This window comes from Triticum aestivum, chromosome 4D (genome assembly GCF_018294505.1).
Source record: "Triticum aestivum cultivar Chinese Spring chromosome 4D, IWGSC CS RefSeq v2.1, whole genome shotgun sequence".
NCBI classification, from domain to species: domain Eukaryota; kingdom Viridiplantae; phylum Streptophyta; class Magnoliopsida; order Poales; family Poaceae; genus Triticum; species Triticum aestivum.
The window spans coordinates 1,384,482-1,404,669 of NC_057805.1; the positions used below are offsets into that span (position 1 = coordinate 1,384,482).

The following is a 20,188-nucleotide window of genomic DNA, read 5'->3' on the forward strand; positions in this document are numbered from 1 at the left end:
GTGGCCGGGCGGCGGTAGGGGCTGGGCGCGGTCGGTGCTTGGTCGCAGGAGGCCAAGGCCGGCGCGGGCGGGCACGGCGAGCAACGGCGCGGTGGTGCGGCTACAAGGACCGGGGCGTGCAGGCGCTAGCAACGTCGGGAGATGGCCGAGGCCAGGGGAAGGGAAGAGGGTGAGCTCACGTGCGTGTAGAGGAACGGGGGCGGCGAGGCTTGATGAAGCTGCGCGAGGAGGGGACGTGGACGCGGTCCGGCAGCGTCGTGGCTCCGAGCGGCGGTGGCCTCGGGGCCGAGTCCCAGTTCCAGATCGAGGGCGGCGCGGGGACGGGCGTCGAGGGCGAGGTAAGGCGATGGCGACGAGGTGGCGGGGAGCGGCGACGACGCGGCTTCGAGGCTCGGGGCGCCGCGGGGTCGAGCCCCCGATCCAGCTCGGGTCGAGGGGCGGGCGCCTGTGCGGCAGGCGAGACGGAGCAGGCTACGGGGCGGCGTCGGGGATGGGCGCCGGCGTCAGGGGCGCGAGGCGGCGCGGGATGGGGTCCTCCCCGATCCAGATCCAGGCGAGTGGGGGGAAGACGAGGGAGAGAGTGGGGTTCGTGGGGGGAGTGGGGATAGTGGTTAGGGTTTCTGTCGGGTGGGTGCAGCGGGTTATAGGGGGCGGCTGGGCCGGCCTGGTTGGCCCGATGGCTAGCTGGGCCGTGGCCCATCGAGGGAGGGGGTTTTCTCTTTCTTTTGTCTTTATATTACTTTTGTTTAATTTTCCTTTTCTGTTTTCTGTTTTACTTTAGTTCCTCTTTTATTTTAGTTTTGTAAACTATAAAAGTAGTCCCTAATTTAGTGTTAGTAAATAGGCTACTGCCACATAAGTTTGGGCAACTAAATAAAATAATGTAATATTTTAATTTTTGTAAAAGGCATTCAACTAATTGTTTTTGCTACTGTTTAAAATATTTTTAGAGTATTAAACCTTTTCTAAAAGTGTGGTTTCTCGACCATACTTATCTATGCATTATTGGCTCACCAGGAACATTTTAGTTTTAACATTTGAAAACTTTTATTGTTTGTTTGATTTTGAATTTGAATTTGAATCGGTTTTGAACTAATGCGAGATTAGCAACAGTAATCGAGGTGACGTGGCATCATTAGTAGATGGTTACTGTAGCTTAATTATCCGGGCGTCACAGCGGGTCCCACGGTGGCGGCTACTCCTCGGCGGCGCAACGGCTGAGCGGCATGGCGAGTAGGCGTGGCTACGGCGGCAGCCTCACGACGTCCAGCGCTGGGTCGAGGCTAGGCGGCTGCGACCGCTCTATCTCGATCGTGCGGCTTCGGCTTCCGGCGATTCCAATCTGGTGCGGCTCGACTGTAGCCTTCCGGCGGCGTGGCGAGTAGGCGCGGCTACGGCGGCGGCCTTGCGACGTCCAGCGGTGGGTCGAGGCTAGGCGGTTGCGACCGCTCTATCTCGATCGTGCGGCTCCGGCTTCCGGCGATTCAAATCTGGTATGGCTCGACTGTAGCCTTCCAGCGGCAGCTTTGGCTGTCCTCCGGCCCACCGAGGCAAGGCTTGGGGCGAGGTCGCAGTCTGGTCAGACCCTCCCTTGCCTCCAGCTTTGCGATGTGGGCTCCATGCCGTCGGGCCTGGCCGGGCTCCTGCCGACGTGATGACGATGACGTGGCGACTCTTGGGCTCCGGGGCGGCGGCCCCGGGTATGGTGGTGGCGGCTTCGGCCAGGAAGTGGTGCGAGTCTGGTCGCGGTGGATCGTGGGATCCCGTGGCCAGAATGAGGTCGGCCTCGGCAGGGGTGGTGGTCAATGGGCGGCAGTCGGTGGTGGTAGGTGGTCGGCACATCTCCGGGAGAAATCCTTGCTCCGGTCTTCACTGGAGCCGGCGACGGCGGCGCCCGCAGGTGCCGTGGTCTTTCTTGGAAGCGTCGTCGTGGAGTTGCTCCTTCTCCCCACGGCTTGGGCTCCGGAGGGAAACCTTAGATCCGTTGGATCGGGCGATGGAGGCGTCTTCGCGTATTTCTCCTCCTTGGGGGCATCCTCTCGGACCCGGCTACGACTGAGTGATTGGAGGATGATGGATCTTGGTTTGCTGAGGTGGGGCGCTGGTTTCTGTTTGGCAACGATGATGGCATCGAGAGGAGCTTCGGTCGCGGCGTGGTCTTCGATAGTCGGTTCTTTCCGGCGTGTCCGAGGTGCTCTTTTGGGCATGGTCGGCGCAAGTCCTGCATATTTCCCCTGTGTTGCTTGTCGTCAAAGTCGGAGCTGTCGGTTGCTTGCGTGTGTGGCCATCCGTTGCCATGTGCCGTCGTGGCTTCTGTTCCATGTCGGTGGCCAGGTTGGGCGGTGGTGCCCATGTCATGTAGGCTGTGTTGTATCGGTTTTAGCCCGGTTTTCCGTCAATTAACCGCGCAATTCTCTTCTTCTAAACCAATGAAAATAGCAAGTCTTTTGCCTCGTTTCAAAAAAATATATTTATGGGTAGGGCCGACGACTACCGACAATCAAAGAATGGGTCACGTAAGCTATGGCCCTCGGCGCACTCAAGCCGAAGACTGATGTCTACTTCAAGACATATTGAAAATATTTCGCATCTTTATCTCTTGACGATATACCAATATTTGGCATATTCAAAATATTTGGCATGTTCAAAAAAATGAAAAAATTTAAAACTTTGGGACATCAAACACTGCGGCCTAGCTTCTCTGCCCACTACATCATCTTGGGAGCTGCAGATTATAAGCCCTCCTCTAATGAACTCCTTAGAGCAACTCTAGTAGATCCTGTAAAAATGGTCAAACCTTTTAATTTGGGACTAAAATGACTCATCCAATGTCTAATCTCTCCACAACTCACTCTAAGTTCCCATTTATGGTTAGTTGTTGCGAGTTGGATGAATGTGGGATAATCTAATTTCCATTGGAGGAGGGGAGATGGGAATGGGTGCGCGGAAATCTAACAAGATATGGACAGACCGGAAGGGGAATGGGAATTATTACATAATTCAGAGCCACACATTTTATTATCATATGTACATCGTATATATGCGTAGCAGCGTCATGGATTATTAGCGAGGGAATTAGTGTTTGGTCATTAGATTCGAAGATGTTGGTCGTGGCCTTCCTCAGCTGGCTGACCGGTGGGACCTTTCCCTGCATTTTTTGGATTTCATTACAAATTGAAACGTTAGATTTTTTTGGCATGACAAATCAAATATCTTTTAGACAAATAATTTTGTTGTGAGGATGGCAATTTCCTTTAGCAAGCACGGCAAATGCTTAAGGAAATTGCCATCCTCGCAATAACATGAATTGCCATAAAACTATTTGATTTATCATGTTTGAAAATCTGACGTCTCCGTATATTTTTTGCATTTTTCAGTTGCCGCGCTAGCTAGCCCGGGTCTGGGTGGTCCTTCCCAACCCAACCAAGTCGTCAAAGGCAGCAATTGGTCGAGCAAATGCGTCGACTGACGCCGGTCAAAAAGCTTAGTGCGCCTAGCAGCGACGAAAGTGGAACTCTCTCTCCGCTCTAGGGGACAAGACAACTCAGCCTCGAAATTCACCGACGAGCCAAAGTTCTATAGATCGACACTATGCCTATGTCGCAAGGGATGGTGGACCGATCCGAAGATTATGCTGCCACCCATGTTGGGTAAAAACCACCGTAGCCACCTGCTCCAACCGCGTACACACCGTCTTGAACAGCGGTTGGTACTCCACTCGTTGTAGCGTAGACCACGTACGAAGCGAGTGCGTACAACGGAAAATAACCTGCAAAGGAGAAGCATTTTTATCATTGAAAACCAAATCATTTCTACATAGCCAAAGCGACCATAGTAAGACGTATGCTCCCACCCGTATTAGCGTTTTGAATCTATTTGGAATACCGTCCAACCAATGACAAAAATATTGGCGACACTTGTGGGCGGATACAAATTTGACGCTATTTGGATGATTGACCATGTAGTATGTGCAAACTTGCATTGGAAAAAGAGGTGTTTGATTGTCTCTTCATGAGTACAAAAACAACATTTCTTACTCCCTGGCCAATTGCGCCGTGCGAGGTTGTCTTTGGTTAGAACAACTCCCCTACGAAGATACCACATGAAGATTTTAACTTTTAGTGGAATCTTCGACTTCCAGATTTTCTTGTTGTTACTCACCGGTACCTCAGAATGCATGAGTGCACGGTACATATAGTCTACTGTGAATGACCCTGATGTAGTAAGGTTCCAGCGAAACACATCCCGACCTTGTCTAATATTAATCGAATCCACAGACGGGATAAAAGATTGTGCCATGACATAAGTCGGGGGTCAATCAAATCCCGCCTAAACGAAATATTGGATGGGGATGAACTGAGCCAAAGTGGACAAGACGAGCCAAAGTCTAGTGCATGCGCGAGAATTTCAGTGGATTGGCGACCGGCCGGACAGCAGAAAAGCTACTAGTAGATCATCAACATCGACTTCAAGTTGAGGCCGCAATGGTGGACGTGAACCAAGCACTCCACAGTCCACAGTCCAAACCTGTACACACATATGCTTGGTCGAGACAGGACTTTCGACACCCTGTGCCTCTACACCTTCATAAACAGTAAATTCAGAAAAAATTGAAAACCAAACTCAAAAAAATCTAAAACTTTGGGACATCAAACATTTGAAGCGCTTGCAAAGTTTCAGCCACAAATATCATTTGGAAAACACCCACCAAGAAAAACAAAATCACTGTTCAAAGTTTATGTGAATTTTTTAGCAGTGTTTTTTTTGCTGAGGGCTCCTCGAATATTATTTGTGTCTGAAACCTTGCAAGAACATCAAATGTTTGATCATGTTTGATGCCCCAAAGTTTCAGGTTTTGTTGATTTATTTTCAGTTTTTTTTTTGAATTTATTGTTCATGAGGGTGTAGGGGTACCCGGAAGCTGTTACACCTTTCTCATGCTTGGTCTCGCCTCTACCCTGCAGCTGTAGCAATTGTTCTGGCCCGGGTCTGGGTGCTCGACCGGGTTTAGAACCGCGTTATTTACACAGCCTTATTATTGCATTACATGGATTTTCCTTCATTTTTATTTACTCTGCGTATTAGTTCTGGTCAAAGTCAAACTTTGCAAACTTTGACAAAGTTTATAAACAAAAATATTAACCTATACAATAATAAATCAACACCATTAGATTTATTATTGAATGTATTGAATGTACTTCCACACCATATAGATTTGTTATGGTAAATGTTTATATTGTTTTCTATAAACTTGGTCAAACTTTACGAAGTTTGACTTCAGCCAACTCTAATTTGCAGAGTATAAATAAGGTTTTTATTAATAAAAATCAGAGAGGGAGCTCTCTTTATCAAAATAAATAAATAATGCAATAATTAAACCGTGCAGAGTAATAATAATGCATGTTTACACGGTTCTTGTTATTAGATATAGGCATATTATTCTATGATAATTCTTGCCGACGCCTAGCTTTGGAAGGTATGTAGTACGGTGATCTGATAGGGCGATAAGACCACTTGTGCACTAAACAACGACGACTCAAGACCTATGTCCGATGCCTAGTATCTAGCTAGTGCATTATTTGAGAGTGGACTGGAGACCGGCCAGCATCAAGCTAGTAAAGTAGTAGATCACCAATGTCGACTTCACCCCTATAAAGCAAGACCGCAGTGGTGAGGTGGATCAAACACTCATCTCCAAACCTGTGCACGCACACATATGCCCTGCCCTGCAGCAGCTGTAGCTCTTGTTCCAGCCAGGAAAGGAAAAGCTAGAGGAGGAGGAGGAGGAGGAGAAGAAAAGAAGAAGAAATCCCCAGGTACATACGCAACTCAGACTTCAACATGTGCAGTCCATGAATAAATTAATATCTGCTAGTAACGTAGGTGGTTATATTACTATTCAAATTTCTCCTTCATCTTATGTATGCATATACAGGGAATACCCAAGATCTAACTGGACTGGACCAACATATATATACAAGCAAATCTACCGCGCCATGGAAGCTACCACAATCAGACAATTACTTCTCTTGGTGTTGGTGGCTTGCAGTGCACATGTGGTTGTTTGCGGCTCCTCCTCCTTAGATGGAAACGAGACAGATCGATTGTCACTGCTTGGATTCAAGGATGCAATCAGTCTCGATCCACAACAAGCTTTACTGTCCTGGAACGACACCACCCACTTTTGCAACTGGAAGGGTGTCCTGTGTAGGGTGAAGGCTCCACATCGTGTCACTTCTCTAAACCTTACAAGTCTAGGTTTGGTAGGAAAGATATCTCCTTCACTTGGGAACCTAACATTCATACGGTCCCTAGCCCTCACTGAAAACACATTCACCGGAGAGATCCCATCCTCCCTCGGTCACCTGCGTCGCCTCCAAACCCTCCTCTTGAATAATAACACTCTGCAAGGACGGATGCCGAGTTTTGCAAACTGCTCAAAGCTCAAGGTATTGAATGTTAGAGCTAATAATTTAGTTGGCCAAATTCCTCCTGATTTTCCTCCTCACCTTCAGGTGCTGCAGGTTTCAGGTAATAACATTACTGGCACCATCCCAGCTTCTCTTGCCAATATCACAACTCTAACCATGATTAGCTGTGCGGATAACCACATCAAGGGAAACATCCCAAGTGAGTTTGCCGATTTGTCCAGCTTGGAGCACCTATATGTGGGTGGCAATCAGCTAGCAGGTAGGTTTCCACAAGCCATCTTGAATCTTTCTACCCTCATCGGCCTTGACCTTGGTCCCAATGGTCTAAGTGGAGTGGTACCACCAAATATCTATACCGCTCTCCACAATCTACAAATACTTGTATTATTTGGCAACTTTTTTCTAGGGCACATTCCTAGTTCATTCACTAATGCTTCCAATCTACACCTGATCGATTTGTCACATAACAACTTCACCGGATTGGTGCCCACCACGACTGGCAAACTTACCAAACTCTCATATTTAAATCTTGAACATAATCAACTCCGGGCAGATAGTAGGCAAGATTGGAAGTTTTTGGATAACTTAGGCAACTGCACAAAGCTACAAATGCTCTCCTTGAGTAACAATCGTCTATCAGGGCATGTACCAAGTTCTATAGGTAACCTTTCCAATCAACTCCAACAGTTATACTTGGCAAAAAATGAACTATCAGGAAATTTCCCTTCTGGCATAACAAACCTTAGCAACCTGATTATTATATCATTGGGGGCGAATCACCTCACAGGTGTGGTTCCGGATATGATTGGGACTCTTAAAACTCTGCAACTATTAGCCTTATGCAAAAATTTGTTTACGGGGGTCATTCCATCATCGTTGTCAAACTTGCCTCGATTGGGAGGGCTCTATCTATACTCAAATCAATTCATTGGCCACATACCATCAAGCTTTGGAAACTTTCCAATGCTTCAATATTTGGACATTTCCAACAACAATCTTCATGGCAGGGTTCCAATGGGGATCTTCAAAATCCCATCAATAATTGGAATTAATTTATCATTCAACAACCTCAGTGAACAACTTCCAACCGACATTGGCAGTGCCAAACAACTCGTACAATTGGGACTTTCATCAAATAAGCTATTTGGAGATATTCCAAACACTCTAGGTGATTGTGAAAGTTTAGAAAACATTGAGTTAGACTCAAATATTTTCAGTGGAAGCATTCCCACTTCATTAGGCAACATAAGCAACCTCAAAGTTCTGAATATTTCTGCCAATAACATAACTGGGTCAATTCCAACATCTCTAGGCAACCTACAGCTTCTTGAGAAACTAGATTTGTCATTCAACCATCTTAATGGTGAGGTTCCAACAAAAGGGATCTTCAGGAATGCGACTGCTGTGCGGATTGATGGAAATCAGGGGCTTTGTGGTGGGATACCGGAGTTACACATGGTGGCATGTTTTGTTATTCCTTCAAATTCAAATAGGCACGATGAAAATTTGGTGCTCAAAGTAGTTATCCCAATAGCGAGTATGGTGTCACTTGCTATGGTCATACTTGGCTTATCGCTCTGGAAAAGAAAACACAAGTGCAAATCTATAGCTCTGCCATCATTTGCTGCAAAATTTCCCAAAGTTTCTTTCAATGATCTAGCCAGAGCAACACAGGGATTCTCAACATCCAACTTAATTGGCAGAGGGAGATACAGTTCTGTATACCAAGGAAAACTAGTGGAGGCCGAAAATGAGGTGGCAGTAAAAGTCTTCAACCTAGAGACAGGAGGAGCACAAAAGAGCTTCATTGCAGAATGTAATGCACTGAGAAATGTGCGGCACCGTAATCTGGTCCCTATCCTAACTGCGTGCTCAAGCATTGATTCTAATGGTAATGATTTCAAGGCCCTAGTGTATGAGCTCATGCCACAAGGAGACTTACATAAACTACTATACTCAACTCAAGATCGTGAAAGCTCTTCAGATTTGAAATTTATTACATTGGCTCAAAGGATAAGCATTGTGGTGGATGTAGCAGATGCAATGGCGTACCTCCACCACAACAACCAAGGAACAATTATTCATTGTGATCTAAAGCCTAGCAACATTCTTTTGGATGACAATATGACAGCTCATGTCGGAGACTTTGGCCTGGCAAGATTCAAAGCTAGTTCCACAATGCCGTCTCTTGGTAACTCAAGCTCTTCTCTCGGTGCACTAATGGGAACTATCGGATACGCTGCTCCAGGTAATGGATTTTTTTTATATATCTTGTGTTGCTACATTTTCTGTTATTTATGTTAACTAGTGAAAGCGAAATTAACTCTTTTTATTCATTGTGTAGAATATGCAGGGGGTGGTCAAGTTTCAACTGCCGGAGATGTTTACAGCTTCGGTGTCGTTCTCCTCAAGATATTCATTCGGAGAAGGCCAACTGATGACACGTTTAAGGATGGGCTGAGCATTGTGAAGCTTACAGAGATCAGCTTCCCTGGTAGGGTATTGGAGATTGTCGATCCCGAGCTGCTACAGGAGTTGGAGCCTTGCCAAGAAACTCCAGTGGCCATGAAGGAAGATGGTATGCACACTTTGCTATCTATGCTAAACGTTGGTCTTTGCTGCACCAAGCAAACTCCGGGTGAACGAATCAACATGCAGGAGGTGGCTGCCAAGTTACATCGAATCAGGGATGATTAGCTCAGAAGTTGTTCTGTTGCTTCAGTAGTATTAGCTACTTAAATAAGTATGTTGTTGTATAATTGGCATTTATCATAACCATATACGAACGGACCTGAATTTACAAACCCAAACCCTTTGTGTGTTACTGCATCAGCCTAGCGCACAATGAAAAACTGAGATGAATAGCATTTCTCTGTATCAATATTAACAAATAAATATGTATTTTATAGATTAATACTTTTGGAGAAAGTTAAGCGGCGAACGTTATGTTTTCGTCTTACATTGAAAAAAAGGAGCACTTCGACAGAACGTGGCATACCTTAAATCTCCTGGCAAGTTCATTAGCATGTAAAATGTTTGCAAGCTTCGCCTCCCATATGCTGCAATGGTGCTATACCTGCACAATGCAAGGTCAAAACAGCAAGTGACTCTCGTTTGTCTTGAAATAAAGTACTCCCTCCGTCCCATAATATAAGAGTGCTTTTGACACTATTATGGGATAGAGGGAGTAAATGGTAGGGGAAAACATAATGACTGCATGGAAATTACATACTCTCTCTCATCATTCATCTTGGCAAAGCGGATGCCTTCCTTGTATGCAAACCTGTGCCCCTCTGATGAAACATTAACAATTCTTCCTTCCACGTTTGATTCACGAGAAGTCTGCAGCAGAAGATGTGTCAAAATAAAATGCCCCCCTAAGAATGAAATGTTTCTGCATATACCCTGTTAGAATAATCCGAGTCTGCTATCACAAGCGCTTCCGATCCACATGCGTCAACCAGGCCCAACCGGAGAGCAACACCGATTTATGAGAGGCCTTGGGCCCTCTCCCCCAAAAGACTAGCCTGTTAGGAGGGGACACCCCGCCCTTATAAATCGTGCTATGTTTCCTCCCACAACAGATGTGGGACTAAACCCAACAATCTCCCCCTCACACATCGGTCACCATGGGCCCACTAACACCAGCGTTTCCAGCCCACCAACCATGACCAACCACCCGTGAGACCATCGAGATTTATTCCGGGGACTTGGGCTCTGATACCACTTGTTAGAATAATCCGAGTCTGCTATCACCAGCGCTTCTGACCCACATGCGTCAACCAGGCCCAACCGGAGAGTAACACCGACTTATTTCGACACCCCGCCCTTATAAATCGTGCTATGTCTCCTCCCACAACCGATGTGGGATTAAAAGTTTCCAACATGCCCTTCAACTATATGTGTAAAACAGCAAACAATTCCTACCTGGCCGCCTCCAAGGTTTAGTAACATGTATATTTTGCCCCCTACTCATTCATGGCTCCGTCCCTGGGGTTAGGTGAAGTACGAATTGCAACTGTCTGCTAAGATAATTTGCAGGCTTCGTACTGTTCTAGGGTTGGCAGACATCAAGGGACCATTAAAATGCACAGGCCCTGTTTAGTGTTTGGTTGCAACAGTTTAATAAGGATGAAAAATCCACAGGTACTATGATGACTAGTCTCGCACAATCAATACTCAACTGATTGTTGTACATTACATCACTGGCTTGAGTTCCTCCCATATCCTTCATCTCATTTACATCTATCGATCGTTAGGCGACGAGGTCGGCGGTATAGTCCCAGAGCTTCTTCGCCAGCTCCGCGTCCTTGGCCTTGTCGCTCGGCTCGTACAGGTTGCTGTCGCTCCAGTACCTCCCCGACACGCCCTTCGTGCTCGGGTGCAGCGCCAAGTAGCACTGCGTTGCAGCCCCCTGTTGTTCCAACACGATGGAGACTCCATAATACTCCCTCCGTCCGGAAATACTCGTCGGAGGAATGGATGTATCTAGATGTATTTTAGTTCTAGATACATTCATTTTTATGCATTTTTCCGACAAGTATTTCTGGACGGAGGGAGTACTACTGTAACATGATGGACACCCTGTGAAGAAGACTGTAACATAGTGCCAAAGCGTACCCGTTTAGCATTCTTCAGGACCAGTTTGCCTAGTGTCCGATGTAGAACTGCATACGGCAAAAAATGTTATGATGATATCAGTCAAGCTACAATCTCGAAAGCAGAACTTTGGCATTTTATTAGTTTCACAACTAACGGTTATTTGCATCAATTTGGCTGATGCCTCCATTTCTGCAAACTACTGCGTTTCCTTTTTCTTTTCCGGTGCAAGAGGAAGCGTGAATCAAGACGATTTCTTGTATGAAAGGAGGAGCACTGCATGATATCTGCATGCTGCCAAGTATATATGTTTACCATCTAAGATGTTGTGGTGGCGAAGAAGGTTCGTGATGATAACTCCAGGATGCAGAGAATTCGCAGTCATGTTAACACCCTCTTCCTGTTATAAACCAAAATATTGTATCGTGAATGATGATTTGACATATTTGGGCTCAAACAGACCCATACATATAGCATATACATTGAAAAAAAGCACTTCGACAGAACGTGGCATACCTTAAATCTCCTGGCAAGTTCATTAGCATGTAAAATGTTTGCAAGCTTCGACTGCCCATATGCTGCAATGGTGCTATACCTGCATAACGCAAGGTTGAAACAACAAGTGACTTTCGTTTGCCTTGAAATTAAGTTTAAATATTTTTCAAAACAGAGGATAACCCCCGGCCTCTGCATCACGCGATGCACACAACCATCATCTAGTAAATGTGAGGGGAAATGTATGCAAGGAAACTACATACTCTTCCTCATCATTTAGCTTGGCGAAATGGATGCCTTCCTTGTATGCAAATCTGTGCCCCTCTGACGAAACATTAACAATTCTTCCTTGGACGTTTGATTCATGGGAGGTCTTTTTCATGGTCTCTAGCAGAAGATTCGTCAAAAGAAAATGCCCTGAATATTATGACATGAAGAGTTGGGTGAAGCAGAAATGACCTAGGAGGGTTAATTAATTAGGTGAAGTAGAAATTGCAACTTGTTGGAATCAAGTGTTTCTCGGTCAGGGTATTTAGCCGGGTTCATCAGCTAGTCAAGTAGTAGTTCATGGGAGTTGAGTTGAGTTGGTAATCATGCATGCATACCGACATGGTTGGTTGCAAACTGCATCTCGATGCCATCCTTTGAGAGGGAGAAAGGGGTCGCCATTACCCCTGCGTTGTTGCTGCCAGCCAGAGAAAGCATCATGTGGTGCAAGTGCAACCAGAACCAGGCAATGCCGTGAGATATCAATTATACAAGTAGTAGATGTGAACAAATGTGCAATCATGAAAAGTACTAGACTTAAATACACGAGTCTTGTGCTTATCAAGGATCAAGCTTTGTGGTGCAGGAAGTGGCATAGCTAATTAGCTATGCCAAAGTCATGTTCTTGACAACCTGAACCTGAATGGTCTTGACAACCCAACTATCAAGTGAGAAGCCTTACATGAGGATGTTGAGGGGGAGGCCAAGTTGCGGACGGAGGCGAGGGAGGAGAGGTCCAGCTCCATCACCTCCACGCTGGCGGCCAGGACCGCCTGGCGCACGGTGTCGCCGGCGGCGAGGTTCTGGAATGGATTCGAATTCGAATTCTAATATAAGAAGACTCGATCTGGAGTGGACCTTTTCTCTTGAGTGATATCTCTTGATTTCGTGCTTGATTTGTACTGTACTGTACTGAAAATGTAGCTTCCTTGCAGCTGTCAGGGGTCTGTCTAGGTTTATTAATTTGCAGGTGTGTGCTCTTGATTGAACATGAACTTTGTGCATCTGGGCCATAAATCTGTAACAGGTCCTCAACAGCATTTTCTAGCATAAAAGAAGAAATAAACACTACACTTTGAGGAAATGGACATATACATCACATACATAATTAAAATATATTGTGTATTTCATTCTGATTTCATCCCCGTATGTATACAATACACAGGAACCGCAGAAAAGAGTATGAGTATCTCACAGCCCAGATAGATACCGCATCGACGTCCTGGGGAGGGATTCATTTCGTCGTCCCCTCATCCTTCATCTCATCTCTCCATATCGGGAGTACATGCACATGACGCACGCATCCATCCATCAACCAAACCAAACCAGATAAGGTATTCTTCACGTCAGGCGACGAGGTCGAGGGTGTAGTCCCATAGCTTCTTCCCCAGCTCCGCGTCCTTGGCCTTGTCGCTCGGCTCGTACAGGTTGCTGTCGCACCAGTACTTGCCCGACACCCCCTTGGCGTCCGGGTGCAGCGCCAAGTAGCACTGCGTCGCAGCCCCCTGTCCCAAATCCAAATCCAAATTCAAATTCCAAATCCAAATCCAAATCAAATCACCCAACAGTGAGAGACTGGTGTTTTGCATCAGGGCTAGCTAGACTAGACTGGATGCGGAAATGACAGAGATGATGATGATGATGATGATTGATTCCTTATCGTTTCTCGACACCAACCATAGAGTTCATGTTGTTAGCAAAAAGACGCGTACCTGCTGGATGTTCTTGAGCAGCAGTTTACCAAGCGTCCGCTCGATGGCTGCAAACACAGAGGCAAAGGCTTTTTCAAAGAGACACTCCATTGCGGCCAAGTACTTTTTTTTCCTCACCATATATGATGCCGCGGTTGCGAAGAAGGTTTGTGAGGATGGATCCAGGATGCAGGGAGTTGGCAGTGATGTTAACACCCTCTTCCTGTTTGTCATATATTTATAGACAACAAACAAAAACGCTTTTATACTAGTGTCAAAAACGCTCTTATATTATGAGACGGAGGGAGTACAAAGCAAGACAGGGTCTAACAAATAGACAGAATGAGGCATATGGGCATACCTTAAATCTCCTGGCAAGTTCACCGGCGTGTAAAATGTTGGCAAGCTTGGACTGCCCATATGCTGCAAGGGTGCCATACCTGCACAGCACAAACGCAAGGTTGAAACAACAAGCAAGCTTGGACTCTCGTTTGTCTTGAAATAAAGTAGTAAATGGCAGGGGAATTAGAACATATATAATGGCTGCGCCTGCGCGGGATTTATTACACATACCCTTGCTCATCATTTATCTTGGCGAAACGGATGCCTTCCTTGTACGTAACCCTGTGCCCCTCCGAGGCAACAATGACGATTCTTCCTTCCACGTTTGATTCGCGAGAGGTCTTCTTCATGGTGTCCAGCACAAGATGTGTCAAAAGAAAATGCCCTGGATGTTCAAAAAGAAGAAGAAGTCAACCTCGCTGCTGCCTGGGGAACAAAATTGACTGGACTAGTTTTGAAATGAAGTTGGTAGTCATGCATGCCTACCGACGTGGTTAGTCGCAAACTGCATCTCGATGCCATCCTTTGAGAGGGTGAAAGGGGTCGCCATTATTCCCGCGTTGTTGCTGCCCCCGAAAGAAAAGAAAAAACCACACAATCAGGGTGTGGGATGATCTATTGTCCCCTCAAGTATCAAGTGCGCTGCGCAAGATTGGGAGTAGTAGTGTACGTACACGAGGATGTTGAGCGGGAGGCCCCTGGCGGCGAAGTCGGCGGCGAAGTTGCGGACGGAGGCGAGGGAGGAGACGTCGAGCTCCATGAGGTCGACGCTGGCGGCGGGGGTCTCGGCGAGGACGGCCTGGCGCACGGTGTCGCCGGCGGCGAGGTTGCGGACGGCCATGACGACGTGGGCGCCGCGCGCGGCCAGCACGCGCGCCGTCTCCGCGCCGATCCCGCTCGACGCACCTGACAAGCGAATGGAATGGAATGAAATGGATGGATCGGGGGAAGGGTAAGTAAGTAGGACAAAGGAGGGGTAGGTACCGGTGACTATTGCGGTGAGGCCAGAGGCGGTGACGCCGGCGGTGACCTCGTCGGCGGTGGAGGCCCAGGAGAAGCCCGTGGCGCCCTTCCGGCTGAACTTCCACGACAGCATCTTCTCCTCTCTCTCCGACGAATGGAATGGAATTGGAAGAGAAGAAGAAGAAGAGGAAGAGCCAAGTCAACCGCGCGTGGCCGGACCAAGAGAAGCACGTTGGCTCCAAAGTCCAATTAACGCCGCCGCCGGCTGCGACCAAGACGTGCCCTACTATCAACGCACCTTATTGCTATCCTTTTATAATATATCCTTTTATGCAATACTCCCTCCGTCCCAAAAAGCTTGTCCTAAACAAAGGGAGTATCAAATAAATATACTACTCCCTTTGTCTCAAAATAAGTACAACTTTGTATTAGAGTTAGCACAAGGTTGAGACACTTATTTTAGGAGTATCAAATATAACCATCTGTGTTACTGATGTAACTCATGCTTAATTGATATCCTGCCTAATATCAACGTGCATGCAAAGCGATGGGCTACCGCCGTCACCGAACGCCTGCCCTGCCGGTGAGGGGGCGAAGCCGGTGGTCGCGCTCCGCTGCTCGCCGTCCAGATCTTGCACTCGTCGCCGCCCATGTGAGAGTGGAGAGAGGGGGATGAGAGAAGGTGAGGCTAACAACGCAACATCTCAAGCCTGGCTCCCCGCGTGCAGCCTCCACCGCCCTCGTGCCTCAAGTTGCATTGCTCGGGCCTGGCTATGGAAAAACGTTCGATTCGAGCGTTCCCCCTCAGCCAGGCCAAGAATGCTTTGAACTTCATGCGGGCCGAGATTTTGGTGTGAGGCAGGCAAACCAAACAAGCCAAAGTTGCGCCGCGCGGGCCCGGCTGGGATGTATGCAGGTAACTGAATAGGCCATTAATGAATAGAAGGATTATCTCTCAATCAATCGGCCCCCTTGCCATAGTAGCGGTAGATCCGCTCCCGTGAGCCATTCCCCTCCTCCTTCTCCGGCTCATCCGAAACCTAGCCGCCATTCCCCTCCTCCTTCTCCGGCTCATCTGAAACCTAGCCGCCACGCCCTCCCCATCTGCGGCGACCCATACCCCCACGGTGCTCGCCATCCGCCACCCTCGGTCCAAGCCAACTAATCCGACCACCCCCTTTGCCTCCCCGACCACCTTCTCGATTTGTAATTATAGATTACTACAAGATTGTTACAAAAATATCTTAGCATTGAACATCTTCTCACAAAAACATTAGAAGCAACACTATGTGATTAAATATGGAGCTCGAAATATTAGAATCAAAACCATGTGATTGAATATGGAGCTGGTGTGTGTATAGGGATGTTGTTGCAAAACATGATTCTATGAAGAGGGTGAAAAAAGCTGAAACCATGTAGTACATCCCATCAGGTGAAAAAAGCTGTAGTAGTAGTAGTAGTAGTAGTAGTAGTAGTAGTGGTGCATGATGTATATCTTGATTGGGCTAAAGAGTAGAAGGAAGAAATTCTACATACCAATCTTCTCATCACCTGATTACTTTCCCTCTCAGTTTATCATGCATGATAACTCTGCCCACACAACACACAACACTTCTGCTAGTTGCCTATCAAGTACTAGTATAGCACTCAAATTTAACTGCGCCGTGCAGGCATAGGCATTTTACTGGCCAGCCAGCAGAGAGCGTGCTCCGTTACCATCTAAAAATCAACCAACCAACCAACCAAGTCTAGTACTCAAATTAACCGCCCAAAGTCGAGGAATGGATGCTTCGCAACTCCATAATGCTCTGCTACATGGGTCGGCTCGGCTCAGCTCATATAGTAAGCAGGACCCAATGATCGAATGCCTTCCGTGTATTCATCAAATCAGTCCTCCGATGGAACCTCTGCAACTCCAGTCAATTTCCTCAGCACAGAACAAGCTTCACATGATCCCCAGCCATGACTTCCTTCCATCCTGCATGCCAAAATACAATTGCAATTACGAAAGGCCGAGAAACACTCCACGCAACCACTAGGCCAGGTTAGTCTACTAATCACCAACAGGCAGTTGGGTAAAATGAGCTGGGAAGATGGTACAAGACCACACTTTTAAGCACAGGCATGCAAATGGAACGAACGACCAATAAGGTCGATACTTACTTTGAGAAAGGAAGGCCGCCGCTTCCTGACCGGAAGAAACGGAGCCGCGTCGTAGGCTTCCGCCCTCTGCCGCCTCTGCGTCGCAGCCGCTTTCATCTGTCACGACACTAGAGGGAGAGTGATCCTCTGCTGCGTTAGCGTCTTCGCATCCGTTCTCATCATGGCTGATTGGCTGCATCGCCTCGGCCACTGGATCGTTCAGAGTGTTCAAATCAGATTCAGGAGGAGCTGGGTGGTAATCCTTGGAATCCTCCGAGCAGCTGCCACCGCCTTCGATCGCAACGCTTATGGATCCTATCAGCACTTGCGAGTTCTTGTCCGTGTTGAGAGGAGCCGTCTCTTGGTTAGCATCTACATCTGGCTCGCCTTTTGGGCACCGTTCTTCAACACCAGTTCGCACCTTCCATGCCCAGGTCTTGCTTTTGTTTGTCGCTGCACCGGCATTTGGCTCCCTGTGACGTGAGTGCCTTACTGACGATGAAGATGGATGCTTCGACGCAGTCGCAGAAGAACCCGAGACAGTACTATTTGGGGGAAGGTTTTCTATCCTGTCGAGATTGCTTGTTGCCATGGCTTGTTCCCTGAAAACGGCACCAGTATCCATTTCTTGTCCCGAACCACAATTGGCATCTTCTCCATTGTAATCATTGTCCTCTGAAGGCACTGGTGCTGACAATTGAAGATACTGTGAATCTTCTTGCTCGTGGAGGCCAGGGCCTGAAGTAGCCTCGAGACTCTGAATCCCAGGAGAGCTCGGCGCACCATCCACCGCTTCAGGTAACTGGACCGTGGTACCCTCGTCCTTGAGGTCTTTCAGTCTCTGTTCTTTCTGTCTCAGTTTCTTCATCCGCTTCCTTTCTATGATTTCAGCTTGCCTTCAAGTTATACAACAGGGATAGTTCAGATATAGATCTCATCACAAAGTAGAATCAAATGACGCTGCATTTATTTACAGCAATAAGCAGACAAACAATATTGGCCGCGCAGCTTTGCGTACTAAACTAATAATTATATAACAAGTCAATGACATTAAACATTAACCTTTTCTGAGCAGCGTCCTCTTCCTCAACAAGCAACTTCTGGCATCTTAACGCTTCAGCAGCCTTATCAGCTGACCATGCTTCAACCTGTTGTTTCATTTGCAGTCATACATTAAAATCGTAGTAGAAACTTGTACCTAAAGGATAAATGCACTAACTCTGTTTTGCATAACTGAAGCACATCGTACCAGCTTCTGTTCAAGGATGTAACTAGTGCACGCAACAACGTTTTTCAACTCCGTCGCGACTTTGTCAACCTCCCCGTCAAACAAAAACTTCTGAACACAGGCAGCGTCGGCTGCGTTGGTACAAAGAAATGTGTTCTCGCTTGCTTCGTCGAGCATGATAAACAGTTCATTTGATGAGATGGGTAGTCTTGAGGCTGCGGTCTGAATAAGGTCCTGCAGTTATGGGGAGAAAAGAAGCTTATTACATAAGATACTACACGACACCAAATGCATGCATAGACCAGTGAACAGTTGGGTCAACAAAGCCTTACCAGGAGTTCATTGCCGGCTCTGGCATATGGCAGCGGCAACGAAGCGTACCCTGGCTTACACATCCACGACGACAACGATGTCAAAATGAACAAAGCGCTGGTCTCCTGAAGATGTATTTGTTGCGTATAACTAACATTAGATGTTCCCCAAACACAAACCGATACACAAAGGGAAAAGTCGTATATTCTGAAGATACGGGTCTATGGTCGTTACCTCTATAGCCACGCCCTCCAAGGACAGTATCGCTTGGGCCTGGTCCACCGTGAGCTGAAGGAATAGCAGGACAAGTTAATCCCATGAACACACTACCAGCAAGGAGAGGGAAACAACATTTTGCTTCGTTTAAATAGGTTATATATAAGGTCAGCAAATCACTCTAGTTGCTAAATTATTTATATTACAGCAGAGAATAAAGAAGTGGCGGCGGAGCATAGCATATCTTCTTACCTTGTCCCAGAATGCAGCAAGGTGGTCTCTGTTCTTGGGGAAATCCTACAAAACCATCAGCAAACAATCATGTCATGCCAATCCTACACGATTATCGGACGCCCAACCAATGTCAGTCGGCATCTATCAGTCTAGTGGCACATCATAGCACCAACCAATGTTATCCAGGTAAAGTGATTTTGACACCCAACTGATGAACTGACTGAAGGGAGAAAAATGAGGAGAGAATGGGGGCATGGTATTATACCTTGTCGATCTTGAGGGCGCGGCGGTGGACGCGGGTGTGGCGGCGGAGGGCGACGGAGGAGCAGAACTCCCGGGGGCACTTGGCGCACTTGGTCAGCTGCATCTTGGGCGGCGAGAAGAGCGGCCACCCGGGGAGATCTACAGGCAGGCGAACGAACAAACGGATCAGGAACCAAGAACGAGATCTCGCCGGCGGCGAAGGCCACTGACGGACACGACAGAAGGAACGGATGCTGGCTGCTCCGTGAATGAGATACGTACATTTGTCGGTGGCGTCGGCGGCGGCGGTGTTGCTGCTGTTGTTGGCCTTGGCGGCGGCCTGCGCGAGCGCGACGACGGCGTCCGGGATCTTGAGCGGCTGGATCTGGCCGGACCCGGACCCGGACCCCGACGCGGCCATCTTCCCGGCGGGCCGGCGGCGAGGCGGACGCGCGTGAGGGATTGGGGATGGGGAAGACGGAGATCGACGGGACAGGAGAGAGCAAAAGGAGAAGTCTTTTTTACTGGTCTCAAAAGACAAAGGAGGAGTTTTTAAATTTTTTTATTACCACTACTGACTGGTGAATGAATGAATGTCTGGTTCATATTACTTACTAGATCAAATAAGAACATGGGATGCACCTAGACATAGGGTGACAGATTGTAAGAAAATCGATAAAATGAGTACAAATGTGTGCTTAATTTTTTTTGCTAAAGCCGCAGCTGCATTTTTATTATCAACAAACACACATAGATTAACAAATCTCGTTGAATTGCCATCGTGATAGCAGACCGCCGAGTAAGACGGACATTGTCAATCGCGCCAAGCATGTCGGCAGAGGGTAGTCTAGGCAGAGGCAAAGCAACTATGCTAGTACCGTCGCCAGATCAAACCGATCAGGATGCAGGTGGGACCGTAGAAGGGAGTCTCACCACATTCCCACCTGGTCCCAGTACAATTTGGTGTTAAAAAAAACCAGACATCCCAGCAAAACTTACATAGATTATGTGGGAATAAGTGACGT

General features: G+C 47.4%; 2 protein-coding genes and 1 pseudogene across 2 annotated transcripts; 1 reads left to right on the top strand and 2 right to left on the bottom strand.

Annotated features, from left to right (window-relative positions):
• The first annotated feature begins 5,695 nt into the window (after window positions 1–5,695).
• Window positions 5,696–9,291, top strand: LOC123095569 (receptor kinase-like protein Xa21). Its single transcript, XM_044517073.1, has 3 exons — window positions 5,696–5,816; window positions 5,936–8,679; window positions 8,776–9,291. The coding sequence occupies exons 2-3, from the start codon at window positions 5,997–5,999 to the stop codon at window positions 9,126–9,128; spliced, it is 3,036 nt and encodes a 1,011-aa protein (XP_044373008.1). The 5' UTR covers window positions 5,696–5,816; window positions 5,936–5,996; the 3' UTR covers window positions 9,129–9,291.
• A 1,395-nt stretch (window positions 9,292–10,686) lies between these two features.
• Window positions 10,687–12,553, bottom strand: LOC123095570 (short-chain dehydrogenase TIC 32, chloroplastic-like; annotated as a pseudogene).
• A 323-nt stretch (window positions 12,554–12,876) lies between these two features.
• On the bottom strand, window positions 12,877–19,715 carry LOC123099794 (uncharacterized). The gene is made up of 17 exons (XM_044521882.1): window positions 19,446–19,715; window positions 19,186–19,322; window positions 18,939–18,983; window positions 18,705–18,758; window positions 18,491–18,595; window positions 18,180–18,392; window positions 17,993–18,078; window positions 16,952–17,826; window positions 16,724–16,766; window positions 14,810–14,967; window positions 14,500–14,731; window positions 14,312–14,391; window positions 14,057–14,210; window positions 13,845–13,923; window positions 13,622–13,706; window positions 13,505–13,572; window positions 12,877–13,297 (listed from the first exon to the last, which is right to left on the bottom strand). The coding sequence occupies exons 1-17, from the start codon at window positions 19,582–19,584 to the stop codon at window positions 13,139–13,141; spliced, it is 2,712 nt and encodes a 903-aa protein (XP_044377817.1). The 5' UTR covers window positions 19,585–19,715; the 3' UTR covers window positions 12,877–13,138.
• Between the last annotated feature and the right edge of the window lie 473 nt (window positions 19,716–20,188).

Coding starts and splice junctions, on each gene's coding strand:
- LOC123095569 (XM_044517073.1), top strand. CDS start 5,997: ATGGAAGCTACCACAATCAGACAATTACTTCTCTTGGTGTTGGTGGCT. Junction 8,680..8,775: donor TATCGGATACGCTGCTCCAG/GTAATGGATTTT, acceptor TTCATTGTGTAG/AATATGCAGGGGGTGGTCAA.
- LOC123099794 (XM_044521882.1), bottom strand. CDS start 19,584: ATGGCCGCGTCGGGGTCCGGGTCCGGGTCCGGCCAGATCCAGCCGCTC. Junction 18,596..18,704: donor TGGAGGGCGTGGCTATAGAG/GTAACGACCATA, acceptor ATACATCTTCAG/GAGACCAGCGCTTTGTTCAT. Junction 18,079..18,179: donor ACATCCTTGAACAGAAGCTG/GTACGATGTGCT, acceptor ATGAAACAACAG/GTTGAAGCATGGTCAGCTGA.